This window comes from Salvelinus alpinus, chromosome 9 (assembly GCF_045679555.1).
Source record: "Salvelinus alpinus chromosome 9, SLU_Salpinus.1, whole genome shotgun sequence".
NCBI classification, from domain to species: Eukaryota; Metazoa; Chordata; class Actinopteri; order Salmoniformes; family Salmonidae; genus Salvelinus; species Salvelinus alpinus.
Window position 1 is genome coordinate 78,442,907 of NC_092094.1, and position 16,837 is coordinate 78,459,743.

The following is a 16,837-nucleotide window of genomic DNA, read 5'->3' on the forward strand; positions in this document are numbered from 1 at the left end:
GGAGGTTCAAATGTATGTAGGTTCAGTGACACAATACCTGATCTCGTTGTTAATACTGGAACCCTGCTGTGAGGCCTGTGAGACTGTCCTTGGCCAAGTAGAGTTTCCCTTCGTTAACAGGGATGAGGGAGATTCCATGCCACTCAGCTGATGGCTGTACAGTAGTTCCTCCCAGGTACTAGGCTGAGAAAATTGCAGGGAAATTACTTAAAAACAACTAAATCCACAATTGATATTCTTTCTGACTGATAGCAGTAGAACTGAGGCACAGAGTAGTCCATATTGGGTAAGCTGAAATGCCCTCAGTCATATTTGGCTTTGTAATTAGAGAAATAAAATCAAGGCAAGTTTATATCAAATTGTGGATCTATGAGAAGCAGACAGGACTTTCCTCATAGCTCATATTTTGAGTAAAGCTGATGTTGCTATTGTGCTCAGCACTACCTACAACAGTCGTGCAAGTCAAAACACAACTACCACCTCTCTAATGTTTACTATTATGTCAGCTGGAGTAACGTAGTCCATCTTGTTTGGTTTCTCAAAATAATCCCTAGCCGTAACAGTAATATTATCTCCACTGTGTAAACTCTACCATTACTAGGATGTGGACAAGGCTCAGCCTCTTAGCAGGCTTACTGTCAGTGTGTCGGTGTGTTGTCACAGCTTAGACAGTACAGTGCAGATGATCTGTCTGTCTCCACCCTCTGAAATCACTTGGACAGCTGTATTGTACCATAAGACTACTCCTCAGTGACTCAGTGATGTGTAAATATACTGGCATGCTAAATACAACCATGTAAAAGGCATTTCCTGTGTGAGATTGTTGAAGAGACATGATTCTTCCTGATTGGTGGCTAAGTTAGTAGGGTTTTCTCCCACTACTCTGAAAACAGACAACGTAATTGAAGAACTGAGCAATGAGTCATTGGGCTGTGCAGTATAACATCCTTTCTTCCCGTCTTCCTCTCTCCCCCTGTCAGAGGCAGTTGGAGGCCCACCAGGAGGAAGGCATGGTTGTATCCCACATGGTGGTGGCTGGAGTGGGTATCTGGTTAGCCTTCAGCTCTGGGTCCACCCTCAGACTGTTCCACACGGAGACCCTGGAGCCTCTACAGGACATCAACGTCGCTACGCCTGTACACAACATACTGGCTGGTAACGATATCGTTGTCACAATTGTCACTTGTATGCAACAACAGCACTTTCTGGCATGGTATTCAACACATGGTATGAACATCTTTGCTGCTGATACAAGACACTCTAGTATAGTATAGGTCCTGCAAACTCATTTTTCTCTAATACAGTAGAACACAGGAGGCTGCTGAGTGGAGGACGGCTTATAATAATCGCTGGAATGGAGTGAATGGAATGGTATCAAACACATAGAAACCATGTGTTTGAGTTAAATTCCATTGCGTTCCAGCCATTACCATGAGCCTGTCCTCCCCAATTTAAGGTGCCACCAACCTCCTGTGCAATAGAACACAATTTCCACATAGCAAAGCCACTCTCCACAGCTTAACCACACACTCAAAGGTGAACCTTACCTTTAGGATGTCAGTATACAGTTACATTGCTGTGCCAACCCTCAGCCTGCAGTACTGTGATTTATGGGTAATGTTGTGGTCTTATCAACTATGATTGCACAAACCACCAACACCCATGTCTTTGTTCTCTCTGTGTGTCCTGTAAGCCAAGTCACTCAATGACTGGATCCTGGGAATTAACCGTTTATTTCTCAGCGAGAGCAGAGTAGTCGTCTCAAAGTAGAAGTGGATCGCTTTTGACAGTCAGTCGTCAGGTAGTCGTGTACTTGGTGGGTTTTCCCCCAAATATACCCTCCGCTTTTATCCGATGGTGCGGGTCTTTGTCATGATAAACGCAGTTTCAAAGGGCTGCCTCACACAGTGCCTGTCTGTAATTAGATGACATCACAGTCAGGTGTGTCCTCTGTGGTTGTGTTGTGACAGGTTGGTTGTTTCGGTCCTCTTCAAAGAGTCCCGGGGTAGAGAGAAACCTGAGAACCTCTCATTCTGGTCCTTTATTGAACCACCAAACATTTACCATTCATCCTTAACCCAACATCATCCCATTCTCTACTAGGTTTTGTTTGGGGTGTGGGTGAGGGTAGCATACAAGTTTCAAGCCCCAATCTTGCAAAAATCTTGCTTGAGAAGAGGACTGTCTGGGAGTGGGTGGGGAGGGGAAAATTGAAAAATAGCTGTTATTGGCAGAGTGTTTTGGAACTCTCTTAGTTATTGGTCTATTAACCAATTTACTGCATGGTGATGTCACCATGGAAAGCCAAAACTCCAAACCTGCTCATTAGAAGGGTCCTGTGTAGATTGTATTTTCAACCAGCAACTACCAGGAAATAACACTTTTACAATGTTAGTTTCATCAACTGTTGTACAATATGATATAAAACACTGGAAAACATAATTTTGACTGCAGTGGGCCTTTAAACTTTGAAGTTTACAACTAATTTAAAGCTGTTACAGATGTAGGCCAGACTATATGCTTATCAGTAGGTAGAGATGTCTTCGTATCCGGTCACACAGAGAGGAGTAGGATAGTCATAGATCAAGTTAGCTCAGTTCGTGGAACATTTTGCAAGACTGTTTAGTCATGAATGGCGAGTACAGATCAGTCAGACTGTGTAAAGCTCCTTTGGGTTGTATAAAGGTTCCCAGTACACAGTAATCTGTGTTATTTCCCCAGCGCTGGGTCTGAGTTTGGTTAATACCCTTTGGATCCAGAATCGGATTTAGCTCAAGCTTCCTCGATTTGCACCTCGATTTACATTGGTTCCGCACCCTCTTCTTTCAATAATAACTGTAGAAAATAAGACATTTCAAATACAAGCTAGATTTTATGCTAGATTCTGGGGTGTAAATTGTATGTTTTATACTAATACAATATTGCTCAGAGAAAGAGGTTTTGTTTAACAAGTAATAGTCTTTTTCTCAAAGGTCAGGGTCAAATGATATGATCTTTGTTTGACCCTCTGCGACTTTTCTCACTCATCATTATTCATGATTTATTCAGGATTATCCTTAATCATGGTAGCATCCACATGCATGTAGATGTGTTTAGGAACATATTATATTCTTATTTACAATAAAAGTGACTCCAAAATGACACAATACATTATTTACCATTTATTTCTTTAGGGCACAAAATAATCTGAAACGCAACCAAAATTAATTGCAAATGCATCCAACAAGTTTGTACAGTCATAAGCTTGATGTAGTCCTTGTGTGCTAGGAATATGGGAACAAATACTAAACTTTTTACTATTTTATTAGAATCTTTAGGGGTGTCAATCATTTTGACCCCTACCTTTGACCCCAAAAAATAGTATTACTTTTAAACAAAATCTCTCTCTCTCTCCTGATCAATTGTATTATTATAAAATAATATAATTTACAATTTTTTGGGAGCATTAATATAGCTCAGTATTTTAATTATTTATTTTATACAGTCATTATTGCTCATGTTTATCAGGGGTGTCAATAATTTCAACCTCCACTGAATATATAGTGTATTTAGTTACCTTCTCTGTTGCTACATCAATTGCTGTTACCATAGTAACAAACTGATTGCTACAGAGTCCTGTAACTTGGCGAAATCATACGTTGTTTGTTGTTTCAGTATGACAAGTTTGATTTGTCCTTTTATAGTAGTGAAGCTCGCCTCAAACAGCTTAGCGACGGCCAGATGGCAGTCAGAAAGACGAGCAGCAGACCAGAGAGGATCTCCATCAAAGCCAGCTGTGTTGTGAATAGTAATCTGTTGTCAGAGCTCTGTGTCCTACATCAGTCTAGAGGACTAGTCATAATCTTTCTCTCCTATATGTGGCTGCTCTTTAATATTGCTACAACAGCTCGGCTGGTTTGATCTGAGTTTTTGGGGCTTGATCCTGTATATTGTCAGTTTCAGCTGCTAGTCCTCTGTCATCAGCTGTACTGTAGGAACGTCAGCCGTACTATAAGGGTTGCTCTGCGTTTTGAGAGGTTCCTTTTGTGATGTTGTCATGAAGTGTTTATTGTCCACAGTTCCTCACCTCTGAAGTTGTAAAGTATTTTGAAGATGCCGTCCAGTCGACTGTTTTTGAGCTCAAGTTTGAATTCATTATTTTAAACTTGACACTGCTGTGGAGTGTTTTATATAGTGACAGCTGCTGTGGCTCTGGATCAGTCGGTTTGTGTGTGTGTGTGTGTGTCACCAGTAATGACTAACCTAGAGTAACATATTGGTCTTCTTTTAAAAGCATAATAAACTGAGTTCTGCCCATTGTTTATAAGCCCTAGACTGTGTGTACATAGTTGAGTATTTTACTGGCCTCATCCATTATTACCATAAGGTTTTGTGTACCCTATAAAATATTTACTTTCAAAGAGAGATTAGACACAAAGAAGTACACCATATGGGAGTTAGATAATATTTGATAACCAATTCAAGCAGTTTCATGTAATATATTGCATTAGAGTAAGGGACAATATCATGGCTTCAAGTTGCACAGCAAACCTTGTGTTAAATCTTGGCATATGTCCCATCGTGCATGGTTTACTTGCATATAGTGCTCCAGTATTTGATTATGCAATCGAATCAAGGCTTGCATAAACCTAAGGGTCTCTTAGGGATCACTTTGTGGTGGTTTGTGGGAAAGCAAGAGAACACTTTCATTCAGTACAGCATGCTTTCAATATCCAGTCAGTAACTAACCCTACCCTACACCTACCCTTCTGGGAAACTCAGCCCAACACCAATCTTGAGGTTGAGCAAGGGTTTTCAACACAGATGTGAATGATAAAGCCAGTCTGGAATAATTTAAGACTCCTTGGTACCATTAACTAATAAGAGACATCAACCACAGAGTCTCTCCGAAGGACCTCAGACCTCAGACCAGCGACTTGAAAGACTTCTTCCTCTAGGCCAAGCAGGGTCTCTTACGGTCTGTGTGTATCACCAAAGAGCTGACTTCCTCCGATAACAGCACTGTGTTAATGCCCTATCTACAGTATCTCTCTGTCATGGGACTCTGTTTTCCACCCTTAAAGTGGAACAGCCAACTGAACCAACCCCCACTGTACCGCTTTGCCAGTTCTCTTCAACCATGGTTTGAACTGGTGGCCTGCACTGGCTAAACATCTGAATGTGATTTGTCAGGGCAAGTTCAGATTTCTCTCCGTGGAGGGAGTTGTATTGTATGCCCCTACAAGCCTGGATTTGGCTCCTGGTCCGGGCTTTTCCACAATCTTCCACCCAGGTACTTATTCTTCAGTTGTTGGCAGCTGCTCCTAGATTGATTGACTAGGCTTGAGAACGTATTGGATCTGCAGAGCCTGCTAACTCGAACCGTAGTGTCATTCAAGCCTTTTGGAACTTCACTGGGCCATGGTGGGCGTGGTAGGGGCCCGAACGATCAATACCTGTTGAGAGTGAAGGGTGATGGATGCTTGTTGATGTAGAACTGGAGGGTTTTATTTCAGACTAAAGATGGAACTCCGGATGCACCCGTACACACTGTGTGAACAAACAACAGGAACCAAGACAGACTAACTACACACTATTTGTGTATTTACAGGGTTTCAGAAGTCTAGCAGAGAGCGGTAAGACGATGTGTGTTATGTGAACTAGTTTCCTCAGCAGTTTAGAGAAGTTGCAGACCTCCTTTAGTTTGGCTTGTTTTAGGAAACACAGGTTCAGACAGGGGTTTTTAGTTGGGAGGGTGACGTCACCAAATATCTGGAGGGATTTCACGGTTGCTGGCATAGAATGGAGTGTTAAATGTCCTCCGTGCTCCAGGTGAGGTTGTCCTTCTCATGCTCGTTCATGTTGGAACGATCCCTCGTAAATCCTTTGATTGCACTGAGGAATTCCACAGAACCGGTATTTCAGAGAACTGTGGTCTCTGAGTGTAATTAGGTTATAGCTGTTTTCATTTGAATTTCACAATGATTGCTCAAATGCCCATGCTTTGGTGATTCTTTTACAATACCTCCTCTGCCCTTCCTTAACCCTTTACAGTGTTTGGTTTGGTCAATTTCGATTTGGGAAAATCTCCCAGAAACCACGCTCGATATATGGTTTGTTTCTTCATTGTGTATTTGTTACCCTAGAAGACAAGTCTGTCGTGAGTGCAGGAGAGGAGGTTCTGTATCACTGGCTTTGTTCGGCCTGACCTAAATACACAGCCATGCGGACACTAATGGGGACAAACATGTGGAGGACAGGAAACAACACCTCCAGACCCTTCATTACCGCACTAGCTCTGGGACGGTCTTTCACCTCTCAGCATGGTCACCCAGCGGCCTGGACACAGGAAGAGATTGTAGGGTTGTAGCCTCTGTCTCTGGTCCCAGATTTTGGCCTGATATGAACCATCTCTCTAATGAGATGGGATCAGTGTTTAAAATCTAACCCACCCCCTACTAGGGCTGTTATGGTGACCATATTACGCCACACCGGAAGTCACAAGTAATTAGGCTTTTCCAAGCTCTGATGCTGATGGTCATCAGTAGCCTACCGAACTTGCTAACTGCCTCAGCACTCTTGTTGTCTCTCTAATCACTTTGCCATCAATGCAAATGTACTCCAATCAAATCCAACACGTCATGAGAGCCCATGAGCTCATGTTGCTCAACATTTCTACTGGCTATGTAATTGCGTGAGAAACTAGAGTTTTGATTGCCTTTTAAAAATAGGAGGATCCCGTCAGCTTTCTATAGACTAGGTCTACTATATTTATTCATCAACTTTCTTAATATTATGCACATTGCTTTGCTTTACAACAGCCTACCTGGCTGGCATGAAAATAAACCACGGGGAAAAGTGTCCTCCACTCGCTATTTAAGTGCATTAAATGACATGTATTTTTCCCCTGCCCCTGTTCCGAGATAACGGTAAATTCTAAATCAAAACTAATTTCCCACATATTATTTAGTATATGTAAAGACAATATTAGTTGCGTTCCCCATAGGCCTATATGTTTTGATGAGGTTTGTATCACAACTAAAGTGGCCAAATAACCTCTCAAAATTAAGCACATTAATACGCTTTACAACTAATGTAGAGCCTAACTGGCATACAAGGCGGCGCATGAGTTTCAAGTTTGGGGAAGATAATTTTCACCATTTAAAAAATGCACCTTTTATAATAAAGCATTAAATGCATAATAGCATTTGTGGTAACTTTTGAGGTGTTTTCCCGCTAATTGATTGTATTTTGGAACTTACTGCCATGTGCGCATTACTGTGTTTATAATGTGAAGAAATAGCCTATTCATTTATCAACGTTTTAAGCTAAAAGTTCTGATCTGCTGCATCAGCCTCATTACTTTTAAATGGTTCTTTGATGCGAGTGGTCCAGTTCATTTGAGATCTATCGCATCCCACAATTGTCCCAGACTATGTTTGGAATAATTATTTATCGCACAGGACAAGTTAACCAATAGAATAGGTCAACTTATGTACTATGGGGTATAGTAGATTGACATAATTATAAAGCTAGTGCTTTTACTGTTCGTTAGGCCTACTCATCTTGTTGGCTGACGAAAAGTAAATGTGGACAGTTATAATATGAAGGATGCGCACAGTTGCGTCCCTGATGTCTGTCTTCATTTGTAGCCTACTTCTTAGCTGAGATGGATGCCTGTGAGAAGAACCCGATCACATGACGGGCATTGGCTAATAAGAATTGAGATATCTTGAGAGAGCCATGTGAGTTAGAGGCGCTTCGGAACACGCAGCGGGGAGAAGGGAATTATAACGAATATACTCAGCCCAGGTACACAATGGCCACTGGCCGCCAAAGGCATGGATGTTTTTATGGGGCATTACAGCCACACTAGGGGGATGCTGCCGGGAAATTCAAGGCATTATCAAGTGCTTGTCCAATTCTGAATGAGAGACTGATGAAGTGTGTACAGCCTGCGCAAGGAACAAAGCAGAGCTCATGCCTTTCATGCAACTTTTTTCAAATCATCATTAGTTGCATCATTTAGCCTCAGTGTGTATTAAAACTCAAACATATAGCCCAGCGTTTTGTAGAACAACTAAAGTTGTATAAATAACTCTAAATGAAGCATATAGGAGTGCCTGTTTCCTGGTTAACCGCTCAACACAGAAAAGCTGCATGTGCTCACTCCCTCCAGAAATCGTTTGTAGAAAACATCCTTTCTATTTTATTCAGCTATGTTCAATTGTATTCTTCATACTATAAAATAATATACAATAATGCAAATCTTGTCTGCTAAATGAACTAGTGTAGCCCACATGGCATTGCCAGATCAAGGCCTAACATAAGGACAACTCAGAGTATGCTATTCTGTTCTTCTGAAATAGACAACATTTTCTTCATATCATGTTTCTTTAGACCGGTCTAAAATATATAATGGATTTATTGTGATGGTGTAGGCCACAGGTGTCAAACTCATTCCACGGGGGGCCGAGTGTCTGCGGGTTTTCGCTCCTCCCTTGTACTTGATTGATGAATTAACATCACTAATTAGTTAGGAACTCCCCACACCTGGTTGTCTAGGGCTTTATTGAAAGGAAAAACCAAAAACCTGCAGACACTAGGCCCTCCGTGGAATGAGTTTGACACCCCTGGTGTAGGCTATATTACATGGATTTATTTGACTTTTTAAAAGATGTTCCAAAGGTCAACATCAGTGGCTTGGGGGCTATGTGTGGAAGCCAGGAGATGCAAATGTGTTTATGTAAAATAACGGTCAATTACCAGGAGGCTGACAGTTATTTGCTTGACAATCACCGGCTGACAAAATGTCATGACCGCCACAGCCTTACCCCCTATCCCCCTGCTAGTATAGTGTACCGTCGTGGCCAAAAGTTTTGAGAATGACACAAATATACATTTTCTCAGTCTGCTGCCTCAGTTTGTATGATGGCAATTTGCATATACTCCAGAATGTTATGAAGAGTGATCAGATGAATTGCAATTAATTGCAAAGTCCCTCTTTGCCATGCAAATGAACTGAATCCCCCAAAAACATTTCCACTGCATTTCAGCCCTGCCACAAAAGGACCAGCTGACATCGTGTCAGTGATTCTCTCGTTAACCTCTCTAGGGTACGTGAGACAGTAGCGTCCCACCTCTTCAACAGCCAGTGGAACTGCAGGGCGCCAAATTCAAAACAACAGAAATCCCATAATTAAAATTCCTCAAACATACATGTATTTTACACCATTTTAAAGATACACTTGTTGTAAATCCAGCCAGTGTCCGATTTCAAAAAAAAAAAAAATTAATCACTAACCTTTGATGATCTTCATCAGATGACACTCATAGGACTTCATGTTACACAATACATGTATGTTTTGTTTGGTAAAGTTCATATTTATATCCAAAAATCTGAGTTTACATTGGCGCCTTACGTTCAGAAGTTCCAAAACATCCTTTGATTTTGCAGAGAGCCACATCAATTTACAGGAATACTCATAATAAACATTGCTAAAAGATACAACTGTTATGCATTTGCCTTCAGAAGTGCGATGGAACAGACCTCGCTCTCACGTGAACACGCATGGTCAGGGCATGTTCAGGTCATGATAGACCTTACTCATTCCTCTCTCCTTCGGCCCCACATCACAGTAGAGGCATCAGACAAGGTTCTAACGGCTGTTGACATCTAGTGGAAGCCTTAGGAAGTGCAACATTACCAATATCCCACTGTATCTTCAATTGGAGCTGAGTTGAAAATCGACCAACCTCAGATTTCCCACTTCCTGGTTGGACATTTTTCTCCCCAGACCTTAATCCCATTGAGAACTTGTGGTCAATCCTCAAGAGGCGGGTGGACAAACAAATTCTGACAAACTCCAAGCATTGATTATGCAAGAATGTGCTGCCATCAGTCAGGATGTGGCCCAGAAGTTAATTGACAGCATGCCAGGGCGGATTGCAGAGGTCTTGAAAAAGAAGGGTCAACACTGCAAATATTGACTCTTTGCATCAACTTAATGTCAATAAAATGTCAATAAAAGCCTTTGACACTTATGAAATGCTTGTAATTATACTTCAGTATTCCATAGTAACTTCTGACCAAAATATCTGAAGACACTGAAGCAGCAAACTTTGTGGAAATTAATATTTGTGTCATTCTCAAAACTTTTGGCCACGACTGTACTATAGGCCTAATGTTTTCTATCTGCACCCCCTGCCTTGCTAGTGGAATATCAGGGTGGACTGTAGGCCTAATGTTTTCTATCTGCACCCCCTACTGTAATCCAGCGTGCTAGTTGTGGGGGATAAGTGCAGATCAAAGTAGACGTCTGGTGTGGGATCAGGAACAGGCCTGGGCTGTGTTGATGCTGGTCCCGGTTTATTTTGGTTTGGGCTATGGGTGGGGAACTTCAAATATTATGAAAGGAGGAAGTCAAGAAATGCACCCCTGTGTGTGTGTGTGTGTTTCTGGTAACCGTGGACCCTCATTGTAAGCACATGTGCAGCGATGGGTTTTGCTGCTCTGTTCTGCGCTGGGTGGGTAGTTTAGTGACTGACAGGCTGGTACTGTAGACTCAGGACTGATGTTCTTCAGAGGGGTGAACTCTGGGGGTCGGGCAGATGGATCAGCGGATGATTTGGCCAAGTCCCTGGGGGGGGTTGTTATGGGAGGGAGGTGACTCGAGCTGCAATGTATAATGGGTAGTGCCACTCACAACTGGAGCCTTAACAGGCTCTCTCAGAGTCATACCTGTCTGTATTGATTGTTTTGTCGAAATGCATTTGCACATTTGTCTGTTCACTCTTTGTATTGCTGCTTGTTCCCATGGTAAAGTTAATATGTAAATGAGTGCCAAGTTCCACATAATAAGTCACTAAACATTGTTCGTCAGAAGACACAATTTATCACCGTCCTCTGAAAGGTGCATTTAGCTTAACAATTACTGTGTTTACAGTACAAAGTGACATTTCATACTGAATTGATTTGTGACTGAGGGGGGAGGACAGGACACACGTAGTCCTTTCTGTCCCAGCATGCTCTAGGCTTTCTGAATAGAACCACAGTTGCTTGTTTAATTACCACATTACGGTTCACTCATTCTCTTATACTTTTTTGTTTTGTTTGTGTGACTCAAAGCGGACTATAATCGAATAGTGAAAAGTTTTTCATTTTTTATTCCTGCTTCTCTTTCGGTTGCCCGGGAGACCATTGGCTGTTAAGCGTTATTGCCCTAGTAACCTCCCCACACACTAAGCAGAAATACCTCCCTCCTTTCAACTGTACTCTACCTCAGCTCACTGGAAGTGGCCAATAGAGTTCTTTTTCATTTCTATGAGACATGATTCTACTTCTGAATCTCCTACTGTGTTATGGTGTGAGGTCAAACTGCTTGACTCCAGAAATCGTTCTTGAAGGTCAACTATTACCTATTTAAATATCAACTTTTTTTTCTCATAATTTGACAAAACAATATGGTCAGAACATGTTGTGCAATACTACAGCCCACTGGATTACTGCTTTCTACAACTTCTTCCAGAATGTAATTAATATTCTGCAGATTCAGGTTATGAAGATGTGTATTTTCTGGCCATAGGAAACCAGAGGGTCTCTGTGAGCAGTCTGCTGGTATGTCATGGTCTGCTGCTGGTGGGGACCAACCTGGGGGTGACAGTGGCCCTCTCTGTCCCTAGACTACAGGGCATCCCCAAGGTCACAGGTGGGTGCATCTTCATCTGAAGATTATTCCAGATGATCAAAACATCCCAATGAGGATTTCTATGGCAATCCATCCATTTGGTGTCATAGTTTCGGGGTTAAAGAGGGGATTTGGGAAGGGGTGCTTTAAGGTCTTTGATAGCCAGTAGTATGTCATTGTAAATGGAGCAAAACATGGGTTAATGGGCCTTAGTCATTATCCTTCAGGACCCAGCCCTGCCTGGTTAGTTTAGTGTAGCCTTTCTCACAATGATACTGTCTCTTAATTGATATAATGACTCAAAGCCAATTTCCGTGTGCCTCCGGTCTACAGAATTCTTAATCTCTGGAGGCTTCTGCCAAAAGCAGGCAATTTCAAACATATGTAGTTATTACTATTAGTGATTAGTGCATTTGTATGTGTGTCTGGATATTTGGATGTTGTAGGACGGGGCATGGTATCTTTCCATGCCCACCACGGCCCAGTGAAGTTCCTCACCATGGCAGCCGCCGTGTGCAACCGAACCTCAGGCAACTCAGACAGCCCAGGCAGCAGCCCACCCAGCCAGCCAGGGGACACCCAGGACGGGGAGGCTTCCCCACCTCCACCCCCAGGCTCCACACCCAGTCCTGCTGCTACTCAGGGCCGGGGAGTGTGGCTGGGGGAGGCAGGCTGCACCTCCATGGCCCTCCAGGACTCCCTGTCGTCCTCCTGTGGCTCCCTGGCTCTGTCCCAGGGCTCTCTGGAGCATGGGCCTGAGGACGGGGCCATCTATGACCTGGTCAATGACCCAGCCAATCACCAGAGGGGCAGGAGGGTCAAGAAGGTGGACGTCGGCTCTCTGCTTGTGGTGTCGGGGGGGCTGGGTCACCGCAGGGTCAACAGGAAGAGCAAACAGTCCCGCCAGGAGGAGACGGTGTCCACCATTATGGTGTGGCAGATCCCTCTTCTCAACATGTAAGAGACCAGAGACTAAAGACTAACTACCACAGTGCAGCAAGGTGAGTGGGACCATAGTCACTGCAGTAGTCACTAGTGTTAATGGTTTAATAATCACTCATAAGACAATAGTAATAATCCTTTCAAGTCTCCCCATACTCCTCCTCATGCTCTTATTGTCTCTCTTTCTCGTCAGGGTGAAGACTGAGGGTGCTGCAGTTCCTATTGGAAGTCAGTGACACAACTCCAAAGGATGTCCATTGCCATAGTTGTCTGGACTTTGGACTCAGTCAACTCAACCATGTGTCTTAGAATGAAAAATACTTCAGAGGGCATTCCATAAACAGTTTGAAGAGTTTCTTATGGTATCTCCCACCCAAAAACCTATAGCCTTATGTACATGTGAGGCATTCCCATTGGGTCAATGCCAAGGGATCAATACACTATAACCACTTTTTCATGGCACCTGACTTTGCTTACAGCATTCAATACCTGAACCGTTAACACCACGGTGGAAGATGAATCCAGGGAAGAGAACATGAATATGTAGAAAAACCACTGAAATGGCCTTAATGTCATTTTCATAGAGGACCGATGAAATGTTACTTGTCTCAGTTGTTATAACATGGCTAATATATTCTGTTACTTAGACGTTGGGCCAGATCATCAGTGTCGATGGCACAATAATTATATCGGGGCAGATGCAGGTGCAGTATGAAGATGGACACGTCAGAAATTCCCATTTTCCTATGTGGACTGGAAGTTGAGAGAGAAGTTGACTTCATCTCTGTGGCTTTGAACAATGTCTAGTCTGACACTTCCACTGTTAGGTAAAGGCATATTCTTTGGGGCCAAGGCCCTGATATCATGATCATCTCATTGCGCCAGTCTATGTTCTATGAATTGGGTCTGTTTCTAGATATGCTTGTTTGTTATTGGGTCAGGGAGAGGTCCTTTGCAATGGTGTCCTTATTTCACTGGAACACTAAAGCTGAAAGTTTCCTTATAGTTGCCATCAGGGGGCTATGGAGGGTGAGTGTTTCTGAAAGGTATGATGGGACTTCCTGGCTGGCCAGGTTTCCTGTAGATCCTAAATGGAGGGAGAGTCGCTAACTGTTACCAGATGAAAAGAAGTAGGGGTTGTTACTTGCCCAAATAAACGTTGTCACTAAAGGGTATTTCAAAAAGAAAAAAATTATAAAAAGCTTTATACTTTTGTCACATTTTGTATGTACTTCTGTTGCGTATATTAACAAATCTATAAACAATGTTTTATTCAACAGTTTTATGGATCTTTTCTTTACATACTGTGTCTAGGTTTGTTTTAATCTAGTTTTAATGTATGCACGCTCAGTTTGCTCACCTTATATCAACAGAAAGGAAATACTGGAGGTGCACTAGTTCACATATGCTGCCAGTATGTATAGCCTTGGGTGTTTGGTTCAATGCCAATCTCTAAATTCACCTCTCCACACTGAACATCAAGGGTCTTTCTGTATTGTTTGCATAACTACATGTTGCGAATGCACTAGTTTAGACCTTCAGATGAACACAGGTACTAACTATACCATACAATCAAAGCAACACCAAACAAAAAAAACTGTATGGTTTGTATTTTGAGAAATGACGGAGAAAGACTGCAAGGAAATGGTATACAAGGTTGGGGAGTAACTGATAACTTGTAATCAGTTACATGTAATCTGATGACAAAAAAAAACCCTCATCAGATTACATCTTCTTTTGAAAAAGTAGATTACTTCTTGATTACTTTTAAATTAAAAAAGGACATTTGTGGAAAAACACATTGACACCTTTCTGTTTTCTCAATGACATGCAATTCGGCATTGAAAAAAGGCGCATGTTTTAAGTTTGTTCCACCTGAGCGAGTCTGACAACTATGATGACACACCAAATGTGTTTGATGAATCTTTTTGTCTTCTTATAATGCCTCTTAAAGGAAAATTCCACCCAAAAGCAATCTATTATTTGTTTCATAATTCCATTGTTGACATAATCCCAAAATGTTTTGCTTGTCAGCAATCAAGTTTTCAAAATGTGTAACTTTCAAAATACAGAAATCATCCCCATATGATGCAGTTTTTGGGTGGCGTTTTCCCGTAAGGGGAAAGTAATCTAAAAGCAACAAAGTAATCAGGGTATGTTACTGAGTTTGGCTAATCCTAATGTTACAGATTGCAGTTTTGAACAGGTAACTAGGAACTGTAATGGATTACATTTAGAAATTAACCTATCCAACCCTGAAATATGTGCCTCAGCAAAAGCTTTGTTAACCTAATCTTCTGGATAATGTGATGCTATCAATTCATGTAAGGACAATCTTTTGCCCGGAGGGTAGTAAGAACTGAGGGTGACGCATTTCCTGAAGATTTCAACATGTACTCTTTCTCTCAGCTGGTCAGGCTCTAATTTGTTTCATGCCGCCCACATAGTGTTACACAATCATGTTGAAATGTATTACTGTATTATCTGTGTTAACGCAAATATATTCTAGAACTTGAAGTTTAGTGTCCCTGCCTTTATCCAAATGATTACCCTTATGCCATATTATTCCAGTAATAGCTTGCTGTAATCTAATGTGCTGTATCATGAACCCAAACATTTCCCACAGGATGTCTCATTTAGCTAATGTGCTGATGACTATTCTGTCTTGAGGGTAAAGACAGTATTTATTAACCAGTGAAGGTATACAGACCAGCAGCACCTCAATAACAAATACTGTATCTAGAGCCCTGCTTTTGGACAATTGTGGCGTGCCTGGATTTGAACCTTTTATTTGAAGTCTTTTCATCAAACTGTCCCCTTTTTTCTTTTTATGTCAGATGGTCCAGGACCATCCTCAGAGCATTGCTTTAATTTTTGGTGGAATTCTCATTTCTTGATATAATACAGGATAAAACCTTGCTATGTCACGTAATTGCGCAAAAAACAGGGCCCCATCACCACAGAGCAATCCCAGGCTCGTGCCCTGTATGACTGTTGTCATTCATCACACTGGGAGATGGCCTTGACTCACAAACACACTGTTTGTTTTCTCGGATTCTGCATGGTTTCCATGGAGAACTGTCAATGGTCTGTGACAGCATGGCTGTGTGTGTGTGTGATTTCTCTCTTCACAGCGTGTGGATGTGTTGTGTGTGGCATGTCTGCTCCTCAAGATAATACTGCGGGACAATCATGCATTATATTTTGAACGTGGAAGATTTGTTGTGGCTATGGCTTGCTTTTTCTCTGTGTTCATCTGTCCCAGGCAGGAATGCTGCAGTGTAATCCATGGTGCTGATTGTACTCTGGTGCCCTTGTGTTGGCCCAGAGTGGCTCAGCTATTTTTATATCTAAAAGGCCAGTGGTTACGCCATGCAACCTCCAGAGAATGGGAAGATAAGGGTGCTGGATAAAACTGTCTCCGTCTATAACTGGGATACTGATATGAGACACACTGACATGTTATGCTATTTTAACTCCGTGAAGGTAGTGGTTGTTTTGCTGGTTCTTAACTTTTTTTAAAAATTCTCACAAATGTAAGGGAAGCACTCGTTTGCGAGTATTTTTTTTGCTTTTCCATTTGGGTTGTATTTAGTATGTATGTTTTTTTTTTTTTTGTAATCATTTGAGAGACTGGACTGAAGGAGAGGGCGGCTTATTTACAGTGCCATCAAAGTATTCACACCCCTTTTTCCACATTTCGTTGTGTTACAGCCTGAATTTCTAGGTTAAATTGAGATGTGTCACTGGCCCACACACAATACCCCACAATGTCAAAGAGGAATTATGTTTTTAGAAATCTTTACAACTTAATAAAAAATTTAAAGTGGCAATGTCTTGAGTCAATAAGTATTCAACCCCTGTTCTGGCAAGCCTAAATACAGTTGAAGTTTACTTACACTTAGGTTGGAGTCATTAAAACTCGTTTTTCAACCAGTCCACAAATTTCTTGTTAACAAACTATAGTTTTGGCAAGTCGGTTAGGACATCTACTTTGTGCATGACACAAGTAATTTTTCCAACAATTGTTTACAGAGAGATTATTAAACTTATAATTCACTGTATCACAATTCCAGTGGGTCAGAAGTTTACATACACTATGTTGACTGTGCCTTTTAAACAGCTTGGGAAATTCCAGAAAATGATGTCATGGCTTTATAATCTTCTGATAGGCTAATTGACATAATTTGAGTCCATTGGAGGTGTACATGTGGATGTATTTCAAGGCC

The 16,837-nt window shown here is 41.8% G+C and overlaps 1 protein-coding gene across 2 annotated transcripts in view; it reads left to right on the plus strand.

Annotated features, from left to right (window-relative positions):
• LOC139530675 (rho guanine nucleotide exchange factor 10-like) overlaps window positions 1-16,437 on the plus strand; it is an 86,077-nt gene extending 69,640 nt beyond the window's left edge. For both annotated transcript variants that reach the window (XM_071327282.1, XM_071327284.1), the window contains 4 exons: window positions 981-1,155; window positions 11,565-11,687; window positions 12,113-12,667; window positions 12,802-16,437. In XM_071327282.1, the coding sequence (XP_071183383.1) occupies window positions 981-1,155; window positions 11,565-11,687; window positions 12,113-12,627 (813 nt within the window). In that variant the 3' untranslated portion in view covers window positions 12,628-12,667; window positions 12,802-16,437. The remainder of the gene's footprint in view (window positions 1-980; window positions 1,156-11,564; window positions 11,688-12,112; window positions 12,668-12,801) is intronic.
• The last annotated feature ends 400 nt before the right edge of the window (window positions 16,438-16,837 follow it).